The sequence below is a fragment of the Equus asinus genome, chromosome 6, assembly GCF_041296235.1.
Source record: "Equus asinus isolate D_3611 breed Donkey chromosome 6, EquAss-T2T_v2, whole genome shotgun sequence".
Taxonomy (NCBI): domain Eukaryota; kingdom Metazoa; phylum Chordata; class Mammalia; order Perissodactyla; family Equidae; genus Equus; species Equus asinus.
The window spans coordinates 9,499,038-9,520,455 of record NC_091795.1 but is presented as its reverse complement, the minus strand read 5'-3'; the positions used below and the strand labels follow the sequence as shown (position 1 = coordinate 9,520,455).

General features: G+C 49.1%; 1 protein-coding gene across 3 annotated transcripts in view; it reads right to left on the bottom strand.

Moving 5' to 3' along the window:
* Positions 1-21,418, bottom strand: part of FHL2 (four and a half LIM domains 2) — a 69,299-nt gene that overhangs the window by 12,123 nt on the left and 35,758 nt on the right. For 2 of the 3 annotated variants that reach the window (XM_014843543.3, XM_070511549.1), the window contains exons 2-3: positions 13,843-14,021; positions 2,104-2,278 (exon numbers count right to left, since the gene is read on the bottom strand). In XM_014843543.3, coding sequence (XP_014699029.3) covers positions 2,104-2,278; positions 13,843-13,998 — 331 coding nt within the window. In that variant the 5' untranslated portion in view covers positions 13,999-14,021. Of the gene's footprint in view, positions 1-2,103; positions 2,279-13,842; positions 14,022-17,784; positions 17,924-21,418 lie in introns of those variants that run through there. The other variant, XM_070511550.1, reaches the window with a different exon arrangement.

Below are 21,418 nucleotides of genomic sequence, written 5' to 3'. Positions count from 1 at the left end.
ATGGTTATTTTTTATCCAGTATATCTTCCTAAAGTAACACCTCCCGCACTTCAGTCTCTCGCTCAAAACTCTTCCCTATCTCTTCATGGTCAAAACCAAAGCAAACCAAAAATAAAACACAACTCTGGAGCTTGGCAATCAGTCTTCCACCAGAGTCAAGAGTCTGACTCTCGGTCCTCTCTGTAGCCTTGATCCTGTCCACACATCCGTGGGAATCCGGCCACTGTGTGAAAGACGGCCACGCAGCAGCCACCCCTGGTTTTCATAAATTAACATTCGATCTATTGACATAAACTCAAAACTCTCAGCCTAAGTTCCTCTTACACGTCTTATTGCTGCATTCATGAGTACAGTGAATTTTAAAAACCACTTTCAAGGGGGCTTTGCGTTTGGCTCTGTTTATGAATGTAGTGAACCAAACGCCCTGAAAACCGTAATAGATTTGATACTCCTTTTAAGTACCTCGACTAACTAGCCAGACCTCAAGTTCTTAGGAATTGTCGTTGAAATGAATTAAACTTATAAATATGTCTAATCGTAAGATATCTTAAATGTCAAAACAGTTTATAAATTAAGAAAATTTCAATTTAAAATCAGAAGCCTAAATCACTTATTCAACAGCACGCTTTCAGTCAGACTCACAAGATTAATTTACCTTTTAGACGCAATTTTTTTGAAACTTCACACAAACTTTATCCGGTGATTTCGCACAATAGTGCTACTATGGGTGAGCTTCTCTTAACACGCCTGCCGTAACCCGAAGCCTTCCCAGGGTTCAAGGTGCTTCCCGAGTAACGAAGCCACCTCCCCAGCAGTCTGCGGTGCCCGCCCAGCTGTCTCGAGCTGTTCATAGCTAGAAGGCCAGGCCTGGCCACTGCCCCTCCCACCGACCTGACCCTGATGTGACAGTCACCCTGTCAGCGCCCTCCTGAGGGAGCCTCAGAGCCCGCACGCCCTCGTGTCCAGACACGGTCCCCCAAGTCCTTGTTTGCTCATGGCAGTCAGGGGTCCCCAACCAGTTTGCTGTTCCACCTGACTGGATTCCATGGTCTGGTTACTGCTCTGTCCTAGTCTGTGAGCGCCACATTCCCACAGACACTCAGCGGGCAGAACTCTCTCCTGGTTTTATGTCGCTCACTGGTCAAGATGCCAGATTAAAAGTCTCCAACGGGACAGATACTAAAAAATGACCTGAAACTCAGATTTAACTGGGAGTCTGACTTTTTTTTTAATTGGCACCTGAGCTAACAACTGTTGCCAATCTTCTCTTTTTTTTTTCCTGTTTTTTCTCCCCAAGTCCCCCCAGTACATAGTTGTACATTTCAGTTGTGGGTCCTTCTAGTTGTGGCATGTGGGACGCTGCCTCAGCATGGTTTGATGAGCAGTGCCATGTCTGCGCCCAGGATCCGAACCAGTGAAACCCTGGGCTGCGGCAGCTGAGCGCGAACTTAACCTCTCGGCCAAGGGGCCAGCCCTAGAGTCTGACATTTTTATTCACTAAATCTGGCAAGGCTCCCTCCGGTCGCTCTTCACTGGTCGTGCAGAGCACGTCACTGACGGTGTATGATGAATGAGCCAGCCACAGCTGATCTCTTCACCTTTCTCCTAGTCATCTAGGGTCCAAATCTTAGGCTCTTCTCAGGGTGGTTACTGTCCCTGTCCTCATTTCTGCATGTGTTTAACACGGTTTATTTTTCTAATTCTGTATTTTAAAATTCTATATATTTCTGTTCACTCTGGTTTATAAAATAAAAGATTTCTTTGTCCCACAAACAAAAGAAGCCAACTAACCTCCCCCGAAAAACAAGGGACACGGTTCCATCATCCCCCATCCACAGATAAGTCACCTACCACCCTCCTTGGCATCCGACCCACCTGTGGTCAAGTCTGCGTCTGTCTACAATGTGAAGTCCTCGAGGGCAGAGGAGCAAGTACTCGGCTCGCTCCTCTGTGAGCACCCAGCTCCTCACCCAGCGCCTGGCGCACAGGAGGGCACAACGCACATTCGCTAAAAGGCCCAAAGGAGCACAACCTCAGCAAGTAGGAGGGAAGAGAAGAGCAGCCGCTTCGCAGGATCCCGAGGGAGAAGGGAGCGCTCCTCACCTGGCATGATGGTCTTCCTGCATTCCTGGCACTTGGACGAGTACTCGTGGGAGTAGCAGTCCGTGCAGAGCAGCTGGTCCTCCTTGGCAGCAAAGGGCTTGTCCACCAGCGAGCTCTTGCACCGCGAGCAGTGGAAACAGGCCTCGTGCCAGTGTCGGTCCTTGTAGGACAAGTCCTGCAGACCAGACCACACGAGACAGTCAGAGAGGGCAGGAGGGGCGGGAGGCGCTCTGCCCCACAGTGGAGCGAGGGGGCATGCTGCAAAGTGCGGCGCCATCAGGGAGTGAAGGGGCCAGGCCTGTGGGCCTGCCCGCACCACGGTCACCTAGCGCTGAGAGGAGGAAGATTAGGCTCTTCTCCTCCTGCTGCCTTCTGGAACAATGATTTAGACAGGTGGGTGTGTGCGAGAGAAAGAGGTGCTTTTGAAAAACAAATGGATTCCCCTTAGATATTGCCTGCAACAAAGAGAAACAGAAAACAGGAGACTCATCAATGCTTCTCACTTGTCAACCACTGACAGAGAAGCAGACGGCCGGAGTCCCCTGGCCATGAGGAAGCTTGGCAAAGCCATCCATGACAGAGGGATGGTGGAGATCACTGGAGGGAGAGAAGCTGGGTGTAGGGAAGTTCTCAGAAGGCACCCAAGGACAGAGCCCTGGTGTAACCTGGCGGAAAACGGGGCAGCAGGGACTTCTCGTGCAGGTGCCACCAGCCGAGTGTCAAAGTGGATGGCAGTGAAGGTCAGAGGGAATACCAGGCAGAGAGAGCATGAGCACGGACGACCGCGAGAGGGGTGCTTGGTGGAGCTGTGTGTGGGGTTCGAGCGACAGGCAGGGCACGAGGTGGGACAGGCCACGCCCAGGCTGGACAGGAGGGCCCTTTTAGGTCTGCGTGGAGTTTAAGTTTATCCGGAAGGCAGTCGGGAGCAGCTGAACTATTTAAACAGGAGAGACTGACATGCTCAGACTGCGCATCAGGACAGGGCGAGGACATGGGGGCGGGGGTGGGAGATGCGCAGATGGCCTGCAGAGCGGGGGGCGGCTGAGGCCACCGCCGCCGAGAGGCAGCAGATGGGCGAGCCAGTGAGAAGGCAGAACCCACGCTTGCTGGCAAAGAGTGAGAAAGAGAAACGAACCCACAGAGAAAACTGTGTCGCCTCGGTGCCACCCTTGATCTTGCTGAGGAATAACAAGAAAGCTTCTCTTACTTGTCTTTTCTAAATGGCGTACGGCACTTTGAAAGTGCTGATACAAAACCAAAATAACTCTTTATATCCAGCTTTATCTTAGATGGGATTATTTTTCTATTGCTCTTTGCATTCCCAGCTCTCACCTGAAACCATCATCCATTTATCAGTGAGGCAGAAACAGAATTTTAGGCCACCACGCGGTTTCCTGGGAGCCTTCCAGATCTTAGGTCTGAACACCGGGCTGCTCACTTGGACGGCTGTCAGCACCATCCTTCCCAGGACATCCCTGTTACCGACGCCGAGGTCGAAGCTGGAGCCACGCACAGCGTAGGATGTACAAACACGCATCTTGGACTTCATCAGAAAGTCCCAAAACACCAACTGAACACAGCACCCACACTGGAACAAATGGTCCTCCTTCGCTGAAATACCGTGTGTGTATGCATGTGTGTGTGTGTGTCTTCCCAGAACCTTGAACCAAGCTGAAGTTATTGGATTTGATGGTCTCTTTGCACATTTAGTTCAGGGAATTTTAAAAAATGTCAATGTTGAATTACTTTGAAGACAGTTGGGCATCTGTGAAGGCATGTGCCTGGTGCTGCTCCCTCTCACGCTGTTCCTGTTGGAAGCTTGCTTTTTAGGACATCTGGGAGGAGAATTATGGCCAATGCAAGAGAATCAGGAATGGCGGTGAGGGGAGGGTAGGATTTCCTCCATGCAGGACTCACGCGGCTCATTTCTGTATGGCTGACTCCTCCCCGAGCCCCAGCCGGGCATTGCCTCCCCAGGGCCAGAGCGGCAGCTCACTGACACACCGTCCCCTCCTTCCTCCGTGACGCCAAACTGAGGAGCGTGCACTGGGGGCAGAGAACTATCCTGTCTCTTGCATTTTTAGCCTCAAGTATTTTCAGAAATTTTAGGGAAAAAATCATCTGTGCTTTACTGGTTATTTTGACAAATGCTCTAAAAGTACAAACTGCTCTAATTTGAGTTAATGACCATCCTCATATGCAAACTCATTATAGACTGCCAAGCCCGTATTCTCCAGATATCCCTTCTTCAAAAAGAAGTCATTATTTTTCTCCTTCTGGGATACTAGTGATGATAAATATTACCATGTTATGAGTTCAAGGCATTGCGCAGCCCTGCAAGGTAAATATTATTACTGAAGCTCAGAGAAGTTCAGTAACTTGCCCACAGTCACACAGGCAAGCTGGCACGTAGCTGAGTCAGGGTTCAAGCTCATGTCCTTCTAAGTCTGCTTCCACTGAACCACACCAGGTAAAATCCTGGTAGAGTCTGTGTTACTCTTGGCTTTCAAAAACCATACCCTTGATGAGATCTGTGTACATCCACTGAAAAACATTCAGAAACGATACCATATTTTGTACTCAAATAAATGCAATTCAGCACTGCCTTTGTCTAGATTGAATACAGTCAAACAGACCATTTAAAGCCCTGCCCAATAAGAACAGTAATCAGCCTCATTTAAGAAGAGGTGGAGTTTTTGATCATGCTATCACTGTTTTAACACCTATTGGGGAATAAATGCATTTAAAAAAATTTTGTATGGAAAAAAATATGGCAGTCCTCAAAAAATTAAAAATAGGATTAACATATGATGCAGAAATTCCACTTTTGGGTATATGCCAAAAAGATTTGAAAGCAGGAACTCAAACAGATATTTGCACATCCCTGTTCATGGCAGCACTGTTCACAGTAGCCAAGAGGTGGAAGCAACCCAAGTGCCCTTCAACAGATTAATGGACAATCAAAATGTGCTCTATTGGGGCCGGCCTGGCAGCACAGCGGTTAAGTGTGCACATTCTGCTTTGGCAGCCTGGGGTTTGCTGGTTAGGATTCCGGGTGCAGACACGGTATCACTTGGCAAGCTGTGTATGGCAGGCGTCCCACATATAAAGTGGAGAAAGATGGGCACCGATGTTAGCTCAGGGCCAGTCTTCCTCAGCAAAAAGAGGAGGATTGGCAGCAGGTGTTAGCTCAGGGCTAATCTTCCTCAAAAAAGAAAAAAAATGTGGTCTATCCATACAAGGAATATTATTCAGCCTCAAAAGAGGAAGGAAATTCCGACAAAGGCTACAACATGGAAGAAGCTTGAGGACATTACTCTAAGTGAAATAAGTCACTCACAAAAAGACAAATAGTGTATGATTCCACTTACATGAGGCCCTAGAGTCATGGAATCCAGAGACAGAAGGTAGAATGATGGGTGCCAGGGGCTGGGGGACGAGGGGGGGCTTATTTTAAGGGGTACAGAATTTTAGTTTGGGAAGATGAAAGAGTTCTGGAGATTGGTTGCACAACAATGCAAACGTCCTTAGCACTATGGTTAAGACAGTACATTTTATGTTATGTGTATTTAACCCCAATTTAAAAATTTAGAAAGCAAGTCTTGATGACTACGTAAAAGATGAAAACACCTGCCCAGAAGGCGGCTGGGTTCCCTCTGTGCTGACCAGTCACTTCATCGTGGACTGCTGCTGTGGGAGAGCCACGAAGTGTCCTGGGCGGTCTGAGTCAGTGCCGGGCTGAGACGGGGCCCCCGCCCAAGGGGCAGGGCCCAGGGGAGAGGGAGAGATGCCGACCTGCCTCGAGGAGACGGGCCAGGTGCCCGCTGGCCACGCTGCCCAGAGTCAGCATCCCACAGACAGGGGCTACAGGCTGTCAGTGAAAAGAGCAGGACGGGAAGTACAAGTTCAAGGTCTTTTGCCTTTGAGGGTGACCTGCAAAAACCTGCGGGAGACCCCCACGGAGGACATCGTGAGAGGGAAACCTCTGGGCGGCGCCTCGGCCTCCACCCCTGGGCGAGTCCCAGCACGAAGACAGGACAGCAGAGCGGTTACCGTGACCGGACAGCCATGCAGAAGCTCATTTTAAAATGTTCACGTGGGCTGGCCCCGTGGCCGAGCGGTTAAGTTCGCGCGCTCCGCTGCAGGCGGCCCAGTGTTTCGTTGGTTCGAATCCTGGGCGTGGGCATGGCACTGCTCATCAAACCATGCTGAGGCAGCGTCCCACATGCCACAACTAGAAGGACCCACAACGACGAATATACAAGTATGTACTGGGGGGCTTTGGGGAGAAAAAGGAAAAAATAAAAATCTTTGGAAAAAAATAAATAAAAATAAAATGTTCACGTGGATCAAAAGCACCACAGAAATCCACTTTTCCTACAGCTAACGTTTTTGACATGAAAACAATAGCTACAGTTTAAGGCTGATTTGTTGACAGACATTTGACACTACAGAGTGCCCCTTTAAATCTGGGTGCTATCGACATGTCCTTACGAGACCCAAGCACCAAAGCAAGACATCTAGACCTCCCAAAAGCCAGCTCCTCACGTCCACCCTTGCCACGCTGCCCTCCTGTGGTCACTACCGGTTCCCCGCTATCCCGTCTCCCAGGAAGCTGCTGCCTTCCTCGGAGTGACCTGAGCTACGGCACCGCATGGAGCAGGTGCAGCCATTTCACCGGGGCTTCGACCCAAAAAGCCGCCCGCCCCCTCAGGCTGGGGTGGAGCAAATGCCTGCATATGCTGCTAGTCCCACCTCCAGCCAGGAGACCTGACAGGAGGTCCCTTCCACGTGACACCCAGGGTTGAGTCATCTCTGCATTCCCTCCCTGGGCCATCGTCACTCACCTGCACAATTCCCCTCGCTCAGTCTACCTCTCTCTTGCATGTGCATGCACACACACATATTTCAGCATGAACATGCAACAGTTCCTGAATTGTTTATTCAACGATGTTTGATAATTCTCAAACCTTCTGACAAAATATTGTCCCTAAAGATAAATATCAGCCTATCATCACGCTCTTAAATTTCATGGTGTGCAATAAATAAAAATAGTCTTCAAACAAGCTAGCGTCACCGTGGGGGTGGGTTCTCAGTGGGACTGTAATTGGCCCAGCGCCATTCTTGCCGCAGACAGCAGTGATCTGCCCGGGCTGACGACATCTGAGTGGCTGCTGCAGGCAGGCAGGGCGGAAGGCCTGGTCACTTGCTGCACATGTGCTGCACCACGGGGCCCCCCGGGGATCACGGACACCTGTCTAAACACCTGACGTGTTCATCCTAGTGGGTAAACTCAAGGGTTCTCCATTCAAGTCTGTTTTCTGCCATATGCCGGCCACGTGACTGTGGACAAGTCACAACCTCTCAGCTTCTGATTTCTCACCTGCAGAATAAGAATAATAGTGCCTACCGCTGGCTGCGAGCGCCGTGTGAATTAAGGAGTTGCTGCATACAAAGCATTGCCACGTGTAAGAGGTCTACGTGAAAGCACACAGAACTGGTCTATGGCAATTGCTCAGCGACTGAGTGTGAGCTTCCATTCAGATCACAGCCAAGGAGGAAAGCAGCCGCCTGAAGCGTGACTTGCTGAATTACACCTCCTCACGAAGACTAACATTGATGCGACTTTCCCTCACCTTACGGCTCACATGCTAATCACTCTACCACTCTACTTTCGGGGAGTGCTTTAGAGTTCCTCAGCCTTTTTAAATCTAAAGTTCTTTTTCTTAAGCACCCCCTTACCAATTTTGAGCCATACAATAACCCTATGAAATGAGGTTTTATTCTTATTTTATAGGTGAGTAAAATTAACATAACGATGCTAAAAAGCTGTGAATGACGTTTTCTGCAACATTCCCCTTGTCTTTCTGCCTTCAGTGATGCGACAGAATTCAGATGCACATTTGGCTCGTATCCCTTCCCTGGCCCGGCAGCATCTTTACAAGCTGGTCCCAACGTGCTGGCCCAGCCTCATCATCGGCTCCAGTGCCCCCTTTCACACCTCCATGCCCTTGTCCGTGCTGTCGCTTGCCTTGGACGGCCCATCCCCCTCCTCTCCAACAGGCAAAACCCCCTCAGCTGTTGGCACGGCTCAAATATCACCTGCCCTGTGGGGCTTCCCGGCCCTAAGCGATGCTGGAAGTCGTGCGCCACCCCAACCCCTCAGCACTGTAAGGAGCCTGTGTCACACATCTCTTTCAAAATGATATATGGGAACGCTTATCTAACCGATCACGCTATCGGGTTTCCCTGTCATTCTCTTTCTCGGGCTCTCAGTTTGTGGTCTCCTTAGAAGTCTGATTAAGTTAACAAATTCATGTCACAGTTTCCTCCTGGACTCACTTCTTAAGAAAGCCCACAACAAGGAGGAAACGAGAAAAGACTTTATGGCAAGAGGAAGGTAACAGAATACTGGCAGCTTCGCTTTTTTAGGGCACACTGAGGCTTTTGGCCAAGACGACATTTTCCTGTGAGTCCTGAGTCCTCCTGACCCTGAGGCAGGATTTTAGAAACATGATTCCCCGGGGCTGGGAGGGACACTGGAAAACGCCGCGGGAAGGCCAAGAAGCCGTATTATAATCGACCAGACCCGTGTGCCTGGCCCGCAGCTTGACATCGTGCTCTGGGTGTTTACCTGTCAGGACTTGGTGCCCAGCGGCCCTTTTCATCCCTAGTGTTCACGGCTGCAAACAGATGCTTAGTTTTGGTTCTCTGCACCGAGCTAGTCTCGTCTAGTCCTGAGCACGCTACGCGGGCCCCAAAAGTGAGTGTGGCAGAGGTACCAGACGGAAGCTGGAGAGAAGAAGTGAGGAAGTATAGATTCGCTGACAGACTCTCAAGAACTTTCAAATGTCCTAGAAATATCCTGGTTTTCAAGTCCTCTGTAGAGAGCGTGACTAAAAAAAAAAAAAAAAAAAAAAGGAGAAAGAAAAAATCTTTTATACATCCCAGAAAAAAATCCAAGGCTAATCTTGTGCTCACAGAAATGTCATAAATTGCAGTAAAATGTTGATAAACAATGTAAGATTAGGCCCAAACACTTCCTTTCCGATTTTCTATTTTTCCATTTCAGAAACATTCCTAATACGGGGGTACTTTGGCTTGGCTCCGAACCTGAGACTTCCCCTAAGCCCTGGGGTGCGGTGAGTGACCTGAGGGGACAGCCCCTGCCTTGGCTCACTGGAGGCGGCTCTGGCGGGGGGCCCTCCACACGGCAGCTGCCCTCAGTTCCTCACACGTGGTTCCACCTGGGCTGGGAGAGGCTCCCAAACAACCACTCCTCAAATCCAGAAGCTGGCACTTTATAATGGGGTCTCAGCATCATTCACACTCAGCACTTTGAAAAGATGTTCTGTGCCTTGAGATTCTCAGGTTTTCACGTTTCCAACTGTGTATCCTTTCAAATCTTTAAAAACAAAGGTCCCGAAGAAGGGACAACGGGAGGAATGACAGTGCTTACTCTGTGCCGCCCTGTTCCAGGTGCTCTGTCCACATTAGCTAGTTTACTCCCCCAGCCCCAGGCCTGCGAGACAGGCAACTCCAACTCCAGATGAGGAAGCCAAGGCTTGTAGGTGGCATGACTTGTCCTTGTCACACAGCTTGTTGCAGGGGAACCCAGGCAAGTCTGGCTAGAGTCCCGCCTGGGTGGGCACGGCGTCACTGCTGAATGCCGCGTGCCTTTGCTGGCGACTGCCGATGACCCTCTGCTCCACAGGCGGTGAGGGTCTTCTTACATCACTCATCTGGTCAGCTGTGTCCCCAGCTCCGAGGGTCCTGCTTTACTCAACTCCCTTCAGAAACAGGTCTTTCTTTTATAGGAGGATGTCTAGATAAATATATGGATTTTCACTGCTCGTTACAAACTTTGTGGACAAATTACACGGAAACTCTAAAAAGGTGATTCACTCATTAGGCACTTAAAAATCACCTCAACAAATAAAAAAGCGCCGGTTGGCAAGCTGGATTGTGAGCACGTATCTGAAACGGTAGCTCTCCCCAGAAGAATGGCCCAGAAAAAGCAGCAGGAGAGGCCCGAGTCCTGCTCCAGGGCAGGAAGGACGGGTTTTTCCACTTGACCTTAGGGCCCCTAAACCAGCCTTGGTCAGGAACCTTCTGGAAGTGTAACATGGACGTCTGATTTAACCTGGATGTGTAAAAACCTTAGTCTATTTCAGAGTCCCCTGACTGCTTTCTGCCAAAAGACCTCAGATGCTTTCTGTCCTTTAAGAACTTGCCAAATGTTAGCTGAGAAACTTTCATGGTCTGATGGGTGGACTTGTGTCAAATTGATCATCAATTTGATGTTTCCCATTTAATTAACCAGGAAGCTGGAGAGAGTGTCACAGAAGCAAATGGAGCGTCACTTCTGCGGCGCAGACATTGCCATCTGACAGGGCTCGGGAGAAAGGCAGGAGACTTTGGTTGGGGTCACGTGATAGCAGCCAGGCAGATGCCTTTTACGCACAGGACTGCCCACTAGACAAAGCCACATCTGACCGGAGAGTCAGAGACAGCGTCCCACCCGAGGCTGCCCGGGGCAGAGAGCATCACACGTAGGATAGGAGCCACCGCATCCGGGTTCCAATTCTACCTCGACTGCCTCCTAATCACGTAACCCTGGGCAAGATGCCCACCTCTCTAATCCTCAGTGGCTGCTCCATAAAATGGAATGAGCAAAGTTCTTCTCTGTAGGGTGTTTGAAAGAATTTAGATCATGCAATGAAGGCGTTTTCAAGGCGCCTGGAACAAAGTTATGGCTCAGTGCGCGGTAGCTACCCTGGGTGCTAGCTTTAGGTCTGCAGATCACTCTCTCGTCCTCTTCACAGCAGCCTCTGGGGCACATGGGTGGGTCTGGGAGCCTCTCTGACTTCATGGCACTGCTTGCAGAGACAGGGAAAATTCACTCTGAGAGAGCCATATGGTCCAGAGTTTGTTAAAGTCACAGCTTTGTTAAATGAACGGTACTAGCAGCCATGCCTGGAATTATTGGTCCAGCCTATCTTTTCTTTAGTTTCTTGAATTTTTGAAGCCCAGGAATTAGGTAGATCCATCCAAAAAAACATCTGTAATCAGGCTAAAAAAATATTTTGCTAGTATACACAAGTGTCCAAGAAAAATTTCAGGAAGAGCATAATGTCAGAAGATCATGAAATTTTATTTGTATTCCCTGTTTTCAACTTTTCCACTGGCCATAAAAGTGAATGATTTTTACCCTTTGAGATCACGGCATTTCCTGAGAGTAACTAAATAGAAATAAAGGATATAATTGAGTGACTGCAGAGAAAGGATATTCAACCTTATGTAAGCTAACTAAGGAAACAGGTCCCGAGGTCCTGTCAATCTCATTTAAAAGTCAGTCGATACCCACAAAACTAGCCTAATTCCCACAGGCTTGCCCATTAAAATTACGCATACACGTCCTTCAGAGGGAGAGTGAAGTGGGGCTTATGGTGCCCACGCTATTTTAAGAAAAGAGAATGGCCACCCGAGCTGCCCGCTCAGTTGCTCGATCAAGCACCCGCCTGCCAGGACTTCAGGCTTTCCTTCTTGAAATAACACGAACATTTTTCTACCACGGCTTCCTCCACAAAGTCAACTACATAATTACTTCTGAAAGTCAAGAAAACCGTTCCAAATATTCAAAGGCTCCAAACGGCAAGGTCTAACTTCCAGGCCACATCTTTCTTCTTCCAAAATGTGGAAAATCACATGGCGTGACTCCACACAGAGGGAGCCGCGGGTCTGGGTTGAGAAGTTCAGCATGATTAACTCCTGACTTTGCAGCAGCCTTGTTGATTTTGGCCCCACTCGGGGGATTCTTGTTTATTTGCTCATAAAGTATGTGCGGAAGGATAATTAGTTTTAAGGGTCTTTCCACTAAATCACGTCAGAGAAATGATAAGTGCTTTTTGTTCTGTGGTTTTCACTTTAGCGACAGTGAAGGATGACTAGCCCCAAATATCCAAAGAGTTTCCTGTAAATTACGGTTTCCTTGGTCACAATAATATCGGAACCCCCCAGCTACTTACATCTTTTCCAGGTAAAGCTTTTATAAAGTAATAATTTTTTTCTCTGCCTATTAGTTCTTCCTCAAACCGGACATTTTTATGGACGTTTCTATAATGAAAACTGATAAAGAGAGGGGGCAAAGCTTCCAAAGGTTGGGGGGGAAACATGTTACAGAAAGAATAGGGAAGTAGTCAGAGGAAAAGTGGAAGCCTGGAGTTTATAACACCATCAGCTGCTATTGAGCGTGCTGGGGGCTTTGTATCCACCACCAGAATAACCCTAGGAAGTAGGCACCCTCATTTTAGCTCCACTTTATAAACAGAAAGACGGGCTCAGAGGGGTCAAGTAATCGGCCCAAGTTCGCACAGCTAGTGAGACACAGAGCCAGGACCGGAACTGGGCGGTTTGGTGTCTGAGCTCTTATGCTCAGCCTAGTAAGTAAATGGAGAGGGTCTAAGCACGCCCATCAGGCACAGCGACCACGCGTCAGACTAAGCTGGAGACAGGGAGCTATTCGACTCCTAGACTCGCAAGATCAGCTACTTTTTGCTCACGGTAGCCAAGCCTCTGAACATTTTAAAGTTGACACAGGACCACTGCTAGTTCTGTTTCTTCCACGCCTGGCATGCCACTCCTGTTCTGAAGCCAAACGACACAGGCTGCAGCTTGGCTTCAAGTGGCCCGTGCTGCGCATCCTTCATCTCTGATCTGCGCAAAGGCTTCCTTCTGCACAGGATGGAAATCACTCTTCAACTGTCACTAAATACCTAGCAACAGAGACTGATGGTGCGGCCTGCTGCTCACTGCCTTTCCTAGGAGTGACGTGACAAAGGAAAGAAGCGTAAGAAACCTGCCCAAGATGTGTTGGAATTGTTTCAAGCAGCCAGCAGTTACGTTACGCACGGATACTGAAATCACAGAGGAGTGTGGCAAGAACCCCTATGGAGTACAAAGGAACGAGAGTAGAGAAGAGGCATGACGTGCCACGAGGTGCCTTGGGGTCCACTAAGCTGGCATGCCTTTAGAGATTTCAAAGTGACCCATGTTGTCCCAGTGCTGTGGCTCTCAGGACGACAGTCACTTCCAGTGTTGGTCACGTGTGTTTAAGCAGCAGGTTTGCAGCCGAAGACCTCAGAGACAAGGAAGCACCCCAGGGCCACCCTTCAGGGCCTGGCTTAGACTAGGGACACGCTGAGAGTACAGAGCAGGGTTCCCAACACTCAGCCCCGGCCGTCAGCGCCAATCACCGGCGGCCTCTGTAGAACCTGCTGCCCACCCACAGCAGAGAAGCTGGTAATTCCTCTGCACGAGCCTTTCCCCTTTGAAAAAGAAACAACACAATTTCTGGTCTTCTCCTACTAAAAAGAAAAGAGCCCCTAATATTCCGATGAATGCGGTGCTTTTCTGTGCCCCCTGATCTGGGAACCAGCTCCGGTTCACTCATGTGCACATTCATTCATCAAATATTTACTGAGCAGCACCCACGACTCGTGAGTCAGCAGGAGGCAAACAGAAGAAAGAGGGCATCGCCCCCGAGAAAGTGCCAGTCCAGGAGGTGTGGGGTGGTCAGACCAGGACACTGGTCACTAGAAGGTGAGAAGTGGACTTAGGACACTCTGCACGAATGTCCTGGAAAAGCAGCAACCAAGGGCTCAGAAAGGCCTCTGAAGGGGCTTGGAATTCAGTAGGTGACAAGGACTAGGACTCCGGGCGCTGCCGGCCCAGGGGTACCTTGCAGTCGCAGCCGATGGGTTTCCCGCACTCCTCGCAGGTGCTGGCGTAGAGGGCCTCGAAGCACGCCACGCAGTAGGGGCTCTCCTCCCTCAGGATGTACTTCTTGCCAAAGAGAGAGCCTTCACAATGGTGGCAATCAAAGCGCTCAGTCATTTTGGCACCGGCTTTTCAACAACCTATCAAGAGGAAGAGAAAACACAGGTTGCGGTGAGCACACGCTGGACAGCCTGCAAACCAAGGCAGGAGCCGTGCTGGCTCTTGGTGTCCTCTGTGGTCAAGGGGTGGGGATCTTCTCTGGGCCAATAAGTGAAACTCACCCTTTAAACAGTCCTAATTTTCAATGATACTTTTAAAAAATCAGTTGGGGACAGTGTTCTGTTTGAATGCATTCCACTTGTTTAAACATCCCGATCACAGCTGACTGTAGTGTCAGAACAAGCTGTCTCGGGTTGGATACAACGTTCACATCAGAGCCTTCAAGCCATGGGCCTTGGGCCTGCTTCAATGCGTGACAGGGCCTCACATCTTCCCTTTCTCCCTGCCCCCAAAATAGAAAGGCAGGGATAGAAACAATATGTTCATTTCTATAAAAAGATTTTCCATGAGCTCCCCTCTATGATTCATAAATTTGAATAGTAAGAAACCACAGCGGCTAAGGGAGGGGTATCGGAGTTGGCACATCTGAGATTAGATGTCAAGAGAACGTTAGCCTTTGACCTTGGCATGGCATTGGGAAGCGCACCTGCCCTTCCTTGCACAGGAAAAATTGCCATACGCCCCTTGGGGCGAGTCATTTCTCCAGATGAAGAGATTATCCTTCCTTCTTCCGCTGCACAGGTCTCCAGAGAGCGGGACAAAGGGAAGGGCTGGCTTCCAAGAGCAGGGGTTATCGCACACGGGGAATGCAGGGGCCGCAGGCAACGGCCTCACCAGCACCGCCTCGCGCCTCTCAAAGAGGAAGGAGAAGGCATCTCCACACCCGGCACGCTGCGCTTTTCCAGGGAGAGGGGAAAGGGACTGGGGGGGGTGGGGGGGCGGGGGGAGGCAAACGGGTCTTCCCCTCTCCTCGTCCTCTTCTGCCTTCCCCCACAAACCTGACAGAACTACCTCGAAAGAACCAGGCTACCACGAGAGTACTGGGTATGGAGAAACACCTCCTGGGCGTTAAAAACAGAGCCGACCTTCTTCAGGAATATTTTCTCAAGTGGCAATATTTAATTTGCTAAAAGTAAAAAGTTTTCCAAGTTGTTAAATACGTAGACTGGCTGACTGCGTAACTCTGAGCAATGCTTCACCAACTCTGATTAAACCTGGTTCAATTTTCAGTCATTTCAAACCATTTAAGAGTGAAATTCCAGAATAATACCCTATGATGCAAATAAAATAGTGCTGCCTGGTTTACAATAACAGCAAATGTGATAGTGTTTATTAATTTTGTACTCTTGTGTATTCATGGTCCTGACAATTGTAAGCAAAGAAACAAACATCTTTGAAGCATCCATACTTGGTTATTGCTGTGTTTATAGAACAATTTTTTCCCAAGAGTATTAAACATGCAGCTGGACACATCCATCCTTCTAAACAGCTCTTCCTGGAGGTAAAGAAAACACTGTCTGGACATTCCTGTGATAACATCGCAAGATGAGGCTCTTGTGCATTTGAATTATTACTCTGAAACCCAATGTATAAATATCCTTTGTACTAAGGCCATCTCAGGTTGCAGAGCTATGTTGACAGAAGGGTCAACGCTTTCCTCTAATTCCTTAGTCATTGGCCTTGAAAGTGGCTATCATTTACTTCATCACAATTGAGAGCTGTCCTTCCAACACGTATATTTTTCCAATAAAGGCTGCCATTTACTTGTGGAACCAGATGCTATTGCCTATTCTATTCACACAAATATAAGAATAACGATTTGAGAATCTGAAACAAGAACAACGAAAGGAGACAGAACTCTAAATCGTAAAATTTTAAAAGCTGGAAACAACTCCCGAGATTATCTACGAGAACTGTCTCATTTTATGGAGAAAAACTGGAGCCCAGGAATATTAATGTAAAGAAAGGATTTACATGAGCTTTCCCACATAGCCACCTAAGTGAGAAAAAACAAACTCTCGACCTAAATCTAAAGGTGGTTCCAGGCAGGTCGGGAGCAGCACAGACCGGCTGGGGAAAGGAAACAGACTACAGACTGCACCAACAATGTTCTCCAGCCAGCAGAATGAGCGGACGCTTTTCCCCCCAAGCAATGATCATCATGCTCATGTACCTGGCGTAGGTGTCTTCTACTTCCTCCAGTTCCCCAAAGCAGGACAGAAATCACCTAAGGCAGTAAACCCTGAGATCAAGCAGGGCCCCACGTCTGCTCCGAGTGTGGCTGGGGCTCTCCAGACACAAAGGTCCTCGCCAGTGATATGCACTCCCAGCAGCAACAGCATGGGGCGACCAGCTGAGAGGGTCTGAACCAGATGAGGCACTTGGCCCAGTGGCGGGCTAGAATTTCTATAGAATTGTTTCTGACGGTGATGGATCTCTCTCCCACCTTGCTCCTTATCTTCTCTAAGAAGTCACCAGAATTTTAATGATCAGGCGAGCTCTCCTGCTTAAACCAACAGATTAGAGTGTAAAATTAGCACCCATCACTAATTAGGAATAGAACAGGATACACTTTGTCTGGGAAGGTCCTCTTATGTATTTCCAGAATTATATAAAGCACAAGCCCCAAGATCAAAGTAACTAGCTCATAAGCTAATGAGAAAACCAAAAGCTTCCCTTCTGTCACAAAGTGTTTAATACCAATTCTCCCTTAATTAAATGCTACCAAATAGAATATTCTTGTAAAAAGTTTGTGTAAAGTTACACTATCAATCTTAAGCTTCTTCTGTTTTGTTTTGTTTTGAGGAAGATTAGCCCTAAGCTAACATCTGCTGCCAATCCTCCTCTTTTCGCTGAGGAAGACTGGCCCTGAGCTAACATCCATGCCCATCTTCCTGTACTCTCTATGTGGGACACCTACCACAGCATGGCTTGATAAGCAGTGCCATGTCCGCACCTGGGATCCGAACCGTGAACCTCGGGTCACCGAAGCTGAATGTGCAAACTTAACTGCTGTGCCACCAGGCCGGCCCCCAAAGTTTCTTTTTAACGGAAAAAAAAAATGTATCTACAGTCTTACATTAGAAGCCCCCTATAACTGGGCATTTTTTAATCCTATAAAAATACCTGATTACTCATTCATTCAAGAAGCATCTGTGGAGTTGGAACTCTGTGTCAGATGTTATGCAGAGTTCTGGATACAAAGATGAGTAAGATACAGGCCCTCCCTGGAGGCACTTGTGGTCTAGTGAGGAAAGCAGACCCAGATCAAACAGATTATAAAGCTCTGTGCTCGGGGCCATGATGGAGAGATGCACAGGGGACTGTGGGAACCAAGAGGAGCCCCTGGGCCACCCCTCCTGGGAGGGCGGGGCGGGCTTCTGGGAGAAGACGTTACCTGTGTTGGGAGTGCTGAGCCAGGTGACACTGCAGACCACAGGCGGAGCGCAGAGGTAGGGGGATAAGAACAGGGTCGAGGGAGCAGACGCCCAGGAAGGCGAGAGTGACTAGGATCAGTCCACGAGGAGCAAGGAGCTGAAAACATGGCCAAAGGCCAAAGAAAGGCGGGCCTGCAGCTTGATCAGGAGCTTGGCTTTGCCCTGGAGGCAGCGGGTTCCGCCTGCCCCCTCGCAGCCACAGTGCGGAGGGGGGCAGGGAGGCCTGCTGAGTGTTACTGCCTGTAAGCCCGACTTGGCCACGTGGTATCGACGGAGACACAACTGAGGGCAGTGACACTACAAATGTTCTCAGGGTGTCAGAGTCCACTTCTGAATGGTCCCTTTAAGTAAAAATAGGACATCTTGGTCCTGTAAGGACTTTACCTAATTGCGTCCAATCACTTACCCTCTCTGAACCTCGGATCCCTCCCGGCCGGTTATGTGTCATTCCTGTCCATCCCCTGGTGCACAGAAATGCTGAAAGGATGAAGCAACGAGACACCTGAAGACAAGGTGCGCTGCTGACTTGTGATTTCCGTGAATCAACTGCAAATTATAGTGTCCTGGAGTGCCTCTCCCTTTCCAGGGTGAAATCATTCCCTGACGTCATTCACCCTTGGGCTCAGAACAGCCAGGGGTTTGAAAAAGCTGGATCTCAGGGTGCAGGCGGGGCCCCAGGCCACACTGAGTACACGGGGTGAGGCGAGTCCCAGGTGTGGCTCACAGGTCCAGACGGCCGGGAGCGCTTTGATCTCCGAGGCTGTCGTCAGCCCAGCCTTTAGTCAGAATTAAGAACGAAGGTTCAGAGAGCAATGGGGCAATGATGCACAGGGCTCTCCTACTGAAACATAATGGTGGTCTCAAAGTCCACAGGCTGCAAATTTTAATCTTCTCAGGTTTAAGAACTGCACAACAAAGTATGAGAGGGGGAAGTGCCAGAGCTAGGAAAAGAGAAGAGAAACGTGAAAAAAAAAAAGAGGAGGAAAATGAAAAGAGAGTAAAGGAAGTAGGGAGAGGAGGAATAATGGAGAAAGGAAGAGGAAGAGAGGTGGGAGAGAGGCGAGGACTCGGAGCCAGGAAGCTCGTCATTTTCTTTTCCCAGAAGGATTCTCGAGAATCCAGGGTGGAGGCGGGCGTGGTGGACAGCCTCTGCTGGGCGTGCTGGCCCAGGCCTGACTTTCAGGACCGTGGCCATCCTTCCCTAACGAGGATGGCTGGGCCCTGCCCACCCTGCCCAACAAGGCCAGAGGTGCAGCAGCAGTCTCTGTGGCATCACTGTCAATGCTCCCTCTAGTCAACTACCTCCCTGATGCGACCCCAAACGGGCCACTTTCCTCATTCCCCTGGAAACCCAAGAGTTTCTCTCTATCAACCCTGCTTTAAGAGACTTCTCCAACAGAGTCAATTCCTGTAGAGAAATCTGCCAATATTCCCACACCCTTCCCACAACATGAGAAGCAGCTTTAGTAAGCCAGTCCCTGACAAGGCCATGTCCATCTTTACATGCCACCAGGGACCCAGGTGGGAGGTTCCATTGCTTAGCCACAATCAACCGGAGCTTTCGAGAGGGAATTAAGAAAATTGGTCTGTAGCATGTGGGCTCTTTTTAAGAATGCATTTAAAAATGCAATGCTTCGATGGCACCACACAACACCGTGACCCCTGCACCCCTCTATAAGCCACAGGCGCTGCGAAAAGGGGCACTAGGTCTTGCTGTGGCCTCGCCAGCACGTGACAAATACAGGGTCAAGTACTTCATAAATACTTGCAGAATGAACAAACAAATGGATGGACAGATGGAGGAATACAAACATCCCAGAGTACACACATGACGGCAAAAATCAAGAATGAAGGCAAGGGAGGCCAGCCAGTGGCGCCGCAGTTAAGTTCGCACGTTCCGCTTCAGCGGCCCGGGGTTCACCGGTTCGGATCCCGGGTGTGGACATGGCCCCACTTGGTAAGCCACGCTGTGGTAGGTGTCCCACATATAAAGTGGAGGGAGATGGGCACGGATGTTAGCTCAGGGCCAGTCTTCCTCAGCAAAAAGAGGAGGATTGGCAGCAGATGTTAGCTCAGGGCTAATCTTCCTCAAAAGAAAGAATGAAGACGAAGACTGTTTTACGTGAACAATCCACGTTGCATAGCAAACCCGAAATGTCATGTGGTTTGGCGTCTGATGCCATTATAATTTCTAATATAACGATCCTGAGCTTCACTCTTTTTCCCCTGTCTCTGGCCTCTTTCCCTCTTCGAGATAAACTGCTGCTTCCAGAGTGGGTAGAATTTTCCTGACTGTGTTTGGATTCTAAACCCATGTGAACACACAGCCGCATAGTCCTGGATGAGGCCCGGTCGGGTCGAGAAGCAAAAGCCAGCCAGGAGACACTTCCACGCGTCTCCGTGAAGAATGTGCTAGCTCCCCCCGCACAGGCTCCAGATATCAGCAAGAGGATGTTCTACAGAGACACAGCGTGCCTATAAATCAAAGCTCCGCGTCCAAAGGCATGGGGCTCTCCCCCCGGAAACGAGCTAGAGACTACCCTGCACCAGGTGTTCTCTACGCGTGGAGGCACCACACAGACACGGCTCACCCAACCTTCTTTCCATTAGTCTGGCTGAACTGCTTCTTTTAAATAGAAATGCTGGTGAAAGGGAAAGGGTGTCAGTTCAAGGGATGTTGTCCTTTTTTTTTTTTTTTCAAAGATTGGCATCTGAGCTAACAACTGTGGCCAATGTTTTTTTTTTTTCCTGCTTTATCTCCCCAAATCCCCCCAGGTACATAGTTGTATATCTTAGTTGCAGGTCCTTCTAGTTGTGGCATATGGGACGCCGCCTCAACGTGGCCTGATGAGCAGCGCCATGTCTGCGCCCAGGATCCGAACCAGCGAAACCCTGGGCCGCTGCAGAGGAGCGCGGGAACTTAACCACTGGGCCATGGGACCAGCCCCTGTTGTTCTTTTTAAAAATATAATAATGTATTTAGAATCCACTTGAAACTGATTTTTCGGTTGTTGGTAAGGTGAAAGATTGACTAAGCCTGCTGCTGTCTGGATTACTCTAATGAGCCTTTACTAAGCACAGGGGCAGGGGCTGGGATGTGTTATAATTTGGTATGTAAATCAGTATCTTTAATACATTTTGATTTGTCTCTGATAGTTTTAAGAAATGTTCTGTGTGAGAGACAATGCTTGAATAAGGTAAACCGCTGTCTTCCAAATTATCTTCTGGATATTGAATAAAGAAAAGAAACGGGAAAATAATAAAGTCAAATTTCCGACCTTAAGTCCCTAAGTCCAATAGTGACAGCTGGTCGACATTCCGTGGACTTTAAGTCCAGTCCATAGGGTGTATTGAGGAACCACTGTTTTCCACGTGCTGTCCTAGTCCCTGGGGACCGAGATAAGACATACAGTCTCTGAAAGGGTTCCAGTCTAGTTCCAGCCCCAAAGAATTTAAATCACCCTTAAGATACTATCTTGTAATTTAATCTCAGAACACGTCAGTTCAGATGACTCAAGACAAGCATGACTATGCAGGCTAGAATGGTGGGCTGCCTCAGCTTCATAAATCATCCCAGTGTTGGGGGGATCACGGAGACCCCACCCTAAAGCTCTACGGTGGCCTTCCTGGGAACGTGTGAGCAAGTTATTTATACTTTGTTTCCACACGAACAAAAAGAAAAATGCTCACTCTCTTTCATCCGTCTCCTCCAATCTCCAAAAGGCGGCTGGTTGTTTACTCTCTGTCTGCTTGGCCTTCCATCTGCTGTGACCCCTGACCGGCCTTCTCCTTTGGTGACCCCAACTCCGATGAAAGACTGGCCTCTTCGTCCTCCCCCTTGTCCTGCTCCTTCGGGCTGTTTCTTTAGCACGCACGTCAGCATCCTGTTGTGACGGGCTTGCACATCTCCTGCAACTTCGTTCACTGACTGCCTAACTCTTACTTGTTCCGAAAGTTGTATCATCAGAAAAAGACAAATCTATTTTCTTTTTGACTGAAAACCTAAATATTTACAGACTTCGAGGATGCCCCTGGCATTA